General features: G+C 32.0%; 1 protein-coding gene across 1 annotated transcript; it reads right to left on the bottom strand.

The window, feature by feature from the left end:
• Window positions 1-5,612: 5,612 nt before the first annotated feature.
• LOC120135175 (gibberellin 20 oxidase 1-like) lies at window positions 5,613-6,868 on the bottom strand. Its single transcript, XM_039151497.1, has 3 exons — window positions 6,477-6,868; window positions 6,087-6,405; window positions 5,613-6,011 (listed from the first exon to the last, which is right to left on the bottom strand). Exons 1-3 carry the CDS (start codon window positions 6,866-6,868, stop codon window positions 5,748-5,750), a joined length of 975 nt encoding a protein of 324 aa, XP_039007428.1. The 3' UTR covers window positions 5,613-5,747.
• Between the last annotated feature and the right edge of the window lie 1,701 nt (window positions 6,869-8,569).

Here is an 8,569-nt window from a genome sequence, read left to right as displayed (position 1 = left end):
TGATACATAGAAGATATTACTCAGCTATAATAGTAAATATCACTATGATTCATGCAATATGTTTTGACTTTAAGTTCTCTTGGGCAATATGAACCAAGTGGGAGAATGTGAACAGTTTTTGTTAACTACCAATGTGAACAATTTTGAAAGTGCCCCTTAAATTGGTTCATGCCCAACTCTTAGGCACGTTCCACTCTCTCCATGGACGTACATTAAGGGTGAGATTTAAGGGGTAGTTTTGGGTGGTTTATGATGGGGAACCACGCCTATAAATACCCATCTAAGCCAAGGTCCCTAATCACCAACACACTACATTCCATCTAAGTGAGGTTTTGAGTGCATAGAAGATATTTGGCAGTTCTAGTTTTTGTGTAGCCAAGTTTGAAGTGCTCGATGGTGGTTCGTGGCGGTAAACAATGGTCGACGATGGTCCGAAGTAATTGACGGTAGTGCATTCAATTCCCCGATTTTGACATACGGTGTAGGCAATGGTTGGAAGTAATTATAACGATCTCTTTTATGTTGCGTTTATGTTCAATGTAGATGAAAGAATGTTTAACATATATAAAAGCATGTCTTACACACTAGGGTGACATTCGATTTAGTTAATTCGAATTGAGTAAAAAAATTTCGAGTTATTCAAGTTGATGAGTAATATTTTATAACTCAAACTTTATTTAAAAAAATTTCAAGTCAATTTTATGAAATTATGACTCGAAATCAATTCAAATAAAAAAAATTCGAATTAAGTCGGATAAAAAAGATGAGTCGAGATGAGTTTTACTCATCCCTAATGAACACTACAGAAACAAGCTTTCTTGAAGCGGATTTTCTATTTGGGTTGGGGCCATGGTTTTTGATGCATCATGCTCTATGTTAAATGATAAGGCGAAAACATTCTCGAGAAATTAACTGATGTGGGGTATTTATTTTTATTGACGAGCAAGGCAAAATATGTGAAGCTGCGTTTGAAATACCAAAGTCTAAACATCCTTTGGATCCATAGTTAAGCAATAAGATAATGGATGATTCTTCTACGCTTTACAAGTAGTGATGAGCACCATTAATTTAATTTATAAAAAATTAAATTCTAAATGACCCAATATATAATTTTAAATTAGTTAAAAAATTTAAAGATAACTTATTTAAAATAAAGGACAAACTATATCAGTGACCACCTAACTATTGCCTCTTTTTATTTTGACCAATATTTTTGAAATTTTGTCAATCAGACACTCAACTATTTAAATGCATTCAATTAAGCCACTTGCCTTTAATATTTGACAGAAAAACTGAGGTGACAATTAAAATTTTTGGTATATTTACACATTTGGTCATTATTACTTATATATTCTATTAATTTGGTCTTAATTTTAATAAATTAAAATAAATTTAACCCTCAAATCAAATGGTTCCATGTATAATGGCCTAAAGTTTAACATTTTACTTTAGTTTGTTTTAATTTTAAAAGTTACGACATATTCTATATTTATAACAAAACAAAATTTATAACAAAATCTTTTTCTAAAAAATTGAATAACTCAAACAATAATTTATGATATTAAATTTAAATTAAACTAAATTTATCACCCTTTTGATATAGGTCGATTTCTTAGTGCAAAATTTTCCATGCTAAGTCCATCGAGAATATTATCAGTATAAAGTTTTATTAAAGACGAACATAAAATTTTATGGTAGGAGATGAATTTTTAAAATTTTAAAGCCGCGGGGACGGTGCGAGCTTAAACGGAGTGGTTTAAAAAGCTCGTACCATTTAACCCGCGGGCTAACAGGCTAACTCGCGACCCGTTAAATAACAACAATTTTAAATGCTTTAAATGCAATAAAAATTAATGTTCTAACTTGCTACACCTTTAAAAATGATCCAACAACTTGAAAAGTTCATTACACTATTAAGTCTCAAGATAAACAATTAAATAAATAACACCATAACACCATTAAGTCTCAATAAGTTTAAAATAACACTAATAATAAGTCTCAATAAGTCTAAATAAAATCAACATCAATAATATTCAATATTTTTTAAATCTTTGGATGTAGTCGAATCTTCCATTTTTCCAATGACACTAATAATAAGCCTCTAATTTTATATATTATTTGCATATGTGCATATTATGTTACTTTACCTTTTTAATTTAATTATTATATTTATACATGGTTTAATACTTTGATTTGTTTTTTTCTTCTTCTGTTTTTAACGTATATGTATATAGTTTAATTATTGGAGTATAATAAACGTTTTATGGCTTTTATATATATATTGATAGTATTAATTATAAATGGTAAATATGTATATAAAAAGATGGAAACTTTTTTTGGCTTATGTTATCATATATGTTACCATAGGTATAATTAATACGTTCGAACTTCAAAATTGGATATCATCAAATTAAAACGTGAATTGGGCTTCAGATTTCAGTGCAAATAAAACGTGAATTGGGCTATGGCTAAAATGCACATAAAACGTGAATTGCGCTATACGTGAATTGTCTTCCGTAAAAAATAAAATAAATTGTAAAAAATAATTAAATTAGGCGGGCTACCCGCGAAGCCCGCGAGTATAGCCATTAAACCCAAGGGTTTACCGGTCCGCAATTTAAATGAGTTTTATTTTTTGAGGCATGAATCTCGCACGGGCCGCAGGTTATACGGGTAGCCCACGGGCCTTAGCCAATATACCCAACTCTAAATATATATAAGTAACAGTGACCAAATGTGTATTACCAAATATTTAACTGTCACATCAACTTCTTTAAATATTAACAACACTGACTTAATTAAATTAGGCGGGCTACCGCGAAGCCCGCGAGTATAGCCATTAAACCAAGGGTTACCGGTCCGCAATTTAAATGAGTTTTATTTTTTGAGGCATGAATCTCGCACGGGCCGCAGGTTATACGGGTAGCCCACGGGCCTTAGCCAATATACCCAACTCTAAATATATATAAGTAACAGTGACCAAATGTGTAATTATACCAAATATTTTAACTGTCACATCAACTTCTTCTTTAAATATTAACAACACGTGACTTAATTGAATGCATTTGAATAGTTGAGTGATCTGATTGAAAAAATTTCAAAAATATTAGTCAAAATGAAAAGGGACAATAGTAGGTGGTCACAAGTATAGTTTACCCTTAATTTTAAATAATTTATCTTTAAATTTTAACTAATTTATAATTATACTTTGAGTAATTTATAATTTTACGTTGTGTCATTTAAAATTTAAATTTTTATAAATTAAATTAATAATGATCATCGTTAGTGGTACTCATCGTTGCCCGTTGAGCTTTATAGAATTTTCCTAAGAGAATATCCTTTTCTACAAGGATCATGTTAGCCTAATTAAAGTTTCCATCTTATAATCACAAAAATGTTGCGTTCAGGGACCGGGATAATAATTTTACATTAAGGGACAGTTTATAAAATTCTAAGAAATGATGAAATTATAAATTTTATTTTATAAAAGTGTAAAATAAATTCAATCGAGAATATAAATAAAAAAATTAAAATATATAAAAGTTTTAAAATTTTATTGGACGAATGTCATCCGCTACACTCTATCCCTAATCAGAGTGTTTAATGACAAGCATCAGGACAATGTTTGCAACTACCCCAAATCTTCACATGTTTGCAGAAATCTGGGCATGGATATTTGTGCATATACTGGCAGAAGAATACAATATTTAAGTGAAAGGACTGCAATCATCAGTGGATTCTATCATCTCTGGTGTTCTTAATCATTCAATAGGTAGGGCAGATCCTCCTTTAGATTTATTCGACAGCCTTAGCCAGCCCAAGAACTTCAGACGAGACAAACTTATTGGTTTTACATGTAGGATTTATTTCCTTCTTAATAATGAATGTAGATATGGTAGGTAAACGAGAGATAACTGCAAAAGATGTCCTTAAACTATGATTTTTTTGTTTTAAATTGATTCATAAACTTCAAAATATTTTACATCAGTTCTAAAGTCTAACTCTAATATCATTATATTTTAATGTGAAATTAATTCAATTGGTTAAAATTAATACATTTTTTAAGGTCGCGAGAATTAAACTTGTGACATAAAAATCTCATGACCTTAAAAAATTCAGGAGTATTGTTTTTTTAACTACTAGAGTTAATTATAATAGAAAGATCATAATGAAATGATATTAGTAGTTTGAGGATTGATATTCAAATATTTTTAAAGTTTAGGGATCAATTCAGAATATAGTTTATTTGTTGGTGGACTAATATAGAATAGTCTAAAAATTAAGGACTAACTTAAAATGATGTTCATAGTTTGAGGACCTCTTGTATAGGGGGTGGAAACAGGGCGGGTGGGGACGGTTTGCGTTATTCATTCTATCCCCAACAATTGCGGGTACGGTTTTGGGAATCCCCATTATATGTTTCAAGGATTGTTTTCTCCTCATACTCATCCCTTATGAATCCATGCGGGTTTCGATTAATCCTCATCTCAAAAAATAAACAAACATTTTTTAAATCAATGTAACACTTAAAACTTGTAAGACATATCAGATTGTATCAAGTATGTCTCTATCTATAATATGAAAGTTTTAAACATCAATATTCATCTGACACCTAATGTATATGTACAATCTTAACCATTTTCAATCTCAACAAATCAATATATATTAAATGAAAAATATCTAAACTTCAATTTTAGTTCATTTGAAATGTAACTGTGGCAACATATAATCTCACAATATTATTATATATAATATTTTATTAAAATATATATTAAAGGTATATAGGTAAATGATTATAAATATTTTTTAAAGTTTTGTAAATTATCGATGATCCCTAATAAATATTTTTTTGGGATCCCCACAGTTATTCACACGGGTACGGTTCGGTTATCCCCACAGTTCAGATATAGCAATCCCCACCCCATCCCCATTTAAGTTTCGAGGATAAAACTTCCCCCAACCCCATCCCCATAGGTAAAGATTTTAGTTATTCTCCATCCCTATCGGTTCGGATCCTCGCAATTTTCGATTTTTCCCACCCAATTACCACCCTACTCTTGTACAATTAACTCGGTAAATAATGAAAAATATTTTGTTCCAATGTTTACGTAACCCCTCTAAATCAAATGAGAGGGTAACATACTACTAGTATGTACCTTAGGCTAAGGTTGTTGAAAATGAACAAAATAATGGTGGTTAAAAAGATTCAAGTCCCTCCATTATGATTTAGGAACAGATTTGTATAATTTTCGAGTTAAATAATGCAACCAGAAGCTGATACACAAATGGAGTGAGTTTAAAGCTTCAATAGGCACAAAAACTTATAAAATTCAACAGCATCGAGTCCCGTTTTGGTACTAGGAAACGGATTTAGTAGCTTGATAAGTAGATGAAGTTGCTGAGTGAAAAAGAAAAGAAAAGAAAAACTAATAGTAATTGAACCCTAAATTTGTTCTCACATGAAGAAAGCTAATTGTACTGATAACCCTTTTTATATCATCAATGGAGATGGAAGAAAAAAGCTGATTGATATCTTTATTGGGTTCCCTTACTTCCTTACAGTATCCCTTGTCGTGCCTTTTGTTCATCACTAAGAGTAAAAAAGATGCAACTTTTCCTTTTTGGTCTTCCTTTTAACTCGTAGCAGGAAAAACAATCTCAATTTTTTTCTCTCAAGTCTCACCGGTACATCAATGTCGTTTTCTTTGGCAGACATGGTCTGTTCTGTAAAGAAAACTTTAACGAGTTCAGCTGTTTCTGTGATGAACCCAGTTGGAGAATACTTCGAGTGTGTTCATATCGGCTCTGTAATGCTTTTGTGTGAATTCAAGCAGCATAGGCCAAGTGAAATCTGGGTAAACTCTTGGATTAGCGGCGTCCACCAACTCTGTTGGTGGGGTTACCACTTTATCTCCCTTTGGACATAGGAAGAAAGCCAGTGATTTCCTTTTCGTGTGACGGTTCACCACCGCTCGGTGCAAGCAGCTCTTGTATCTTCCGTTAGAAAGTGCCTGAAAACACCAAGATCCCGTCGAGATTAATCGAAACACTTGGAAAAGGAAAATAGATAAAAACTTTACTTTTACCATGAAAGTGTCGCCGATGTTGACGACGAATGCGTCGGGATTAGGGGTAATTAAACGCCACTGGTCTACAAACACTTGAAGGCCACCAACTCGGTCCTGGTGAAGGATGGTTAAAGACGTTGGATCGCAATGAGGCCCTGTTCCTAAAGTGAGGTCTGGTTTTTGGCATGGTGGGTAGTAGTTCAGCCTCATTATAGACTCGTTTTCCTCAAAAAATTCCCTGAAATTCGATCTTTTTACGCCAAGACTAATGGCTAAAAGCTCCATTATCCCTAGTGAAAGCTTGCTCATTGCCTCGCAGTAATCTTGGTAAACTCTCCTATTACAAAGAAAAACAGTTTTCATTTCATCTTTTCTAATGGTGAAGTTGTTAACATCCGAATTTCTTACCCGAAATGCTCGAATAGGTCTCCCAATTTGTCTACGAGGTAGTCATGAACGATGTTGGAGGAGTTTTTCTCGGCCGAGTACCGGAACGAGAGTGTTTCCTTCCATGGCAGCTTCGAGGAGAATCTACCGGTGAAGCTACTAGCATATCCGCTGTGCTCTCCGAGTTTCCTCTGAGCCCTTTGCTTATCAGCGAGCGGCAATTCAAAGAAGTTATCCATGTGACTATGAGCATCAGCCACGAGTGTCGAGTCGACACCGTGATTAACCACTAGGAAGAAACCGTGCTGCCGACACGCCTCGCCGACGAGCCTGGACACCGAGGCATCGAAAATTAGTTGCTTCTGCTCCTCTTTCTTTTCGTCTTTAGGACGATGAACAGAATCAATCGCCATTGTACCAGCAAAATTCTCTTTTACTGTAACAAAAATGACAAAAAAAAAACAAAAAACTAAACAAGCCTAAGCCTGGGAGCTTGCTTTCACTTAAATTTCCATGTGAAACAAGTAACCACCACAGGAATTTAGAGTGCAGCCCAAAGCCACAAACTCTTTATATCATAAATTTGTGGGATTTTGAGGTCTATTTATAAGGTTGCTAGGGACTACACTTTGATCCCAAGGCATGCACGTTTGCTAACTCCACCCTCCCTTCCTATTGGTGGCCTTGATTTTGTGACAACCATATTAATTATATTTATATTATTATTGTCATAATTGTTTTTTTAATAATATTTAATTATTTTTTCAAAAAATGATTTTTGATAATTACTGTTATAATTATTTTTTTTTTGAAAAAACAAACAAGTTTAAAAAAAACAATTATGCCTATTACCATGTTTTCTTTTAATTTGATCTTAAAAAGCATACAATAAAAAAGAAAGTTGAAGCAAAGTCGCCGGTTGTTGATAATTTCGTCAAAGTTAGTTTTAGGTGTCCATAACTTTCAAAATCACTGCTCAAAGGGACGGAACAAAGACTAGAAATTGGCACAAACCGAAATTTAAACTTTTTTTTTAAAAAATTTAATAGCTTATTAGATATTTAACCTTAAAATTCAGAAGATAATAACTAATTTATCTAATATTTAAACTTACAATAACCTAAATTATTATTAGACAAAAAAAAATGAGAACATTAATTTGTCCTTCTTTAGTCCTGACTAAATATTTAATATTTTTATTATTATTTTTAAATTAACTAAAATATTATTAAATAAAAATCTATTTAATATAAAAAATTACAGAGATTGAGCCCTGAGCCCAACAGAGCTCTGCCCCTGTAGTGCTTCATACATGTCTAAATACCCGGGTGCGTTTGGTTCACGGAATATAAGATTACCAGTGGGAATGTAAGATTACCAAGGAATAGCATTACTGGGAATGTTGTATTTTGTGTTTGGTTGGCTTAGCAGGAATGTAAGATACCGTGTTTGGTTAAAGGAATAAAAGATTATTGGAATGTATATTTGCCAAATTGTCCTAATTATATATTTGTGTAATATTACAAGTTGGAAAATATTTATATTTTCTTTAAAAAATTAATTCATAATATTTATATATTTACAAATTAAAAATAAAAAAAAGTTTAATGAAAGGGTAAAATTTTATTTAAACCCTTGAACTTTATATAAAATTTTAATTATAGATTTTTTTTTGTAAATCTAAAATAATTTAAGGATAAATTTGTAATTTAACATTCGTAAAATTTTATTATTCGATGACAATAAATATATTTTTGAAAAAAAATAAAAATTTAAGGGCATTTTAGTCCAAAACGCCGGTAATCCAACAATACCTAAGAAAGGAGGTAATGACATTCCCGGTAATATACCCCAAAAAATCCACTATTGGTAATCTTACATTACCGGGATGAGATTCCCAGCCAACCAACATGGGAATGTGGGATTCCCATCCCATGGGAATCCCACATTCCTTGAACCAAACCCCCCTTTATAAAATAACTTAATTCCTCATAGTTCAATTTTAACTTGTCCTTGACATTCACAATAAATATTTATAATATTTAATCTAAATTAATTAACTAATAATTTAAATACCGATAATTATAAAAACTAATAAATCCAAAAACCCTAAC

Source organism: Hibiscus syriacus, unplaced genomic scaffold, assembly GCF_006381635.1.
Source record: "Hibiscus syriacus cultivar Baekdansim isolate YM2019G1 unplaced genomic scaffold, ASM638163v2 tig00110602_pilon, whole genome shotgun sequence".
Classification (NCBI taxonomy): Eukaryota; Viridiplantae; Streptophyta; class Magnoliopsida; order Malvales; family Malvaceae; genus Hibiscus; species Hibiscus syriacus.
This window is presented reverse-complemented; position numbering and strand designations above follow the sequence as displayed.

What these genes read in the sequence shown, in the direction of transcription:
- LOC120135175 (XM_039151497.1), bottom strand. Translation starts at nt 6,868, where the DNA reads ATGGCGATTGATTCTGTTCATCGTCCTAAAGACGAAAAGAAAGAGGAG. An exon ending in GACCTATTCGAGCATTTCGG is followed by an intron (nt 6,406 to 6,476) that starts GTAAGAAATTCG and finishes TCTTTGTAATAG; the next exon opens with GAGAGTTTACCAAGATTACT. An exon ending in ACATCGGCGACACTTTCATG is followed by an intron (nt 6,012 to 6,086) that starts GTAAAAGTAAAG and finishes TGGTGTTTTCAG; the next exon opens with GCACTTTCTAACGGAAGATA.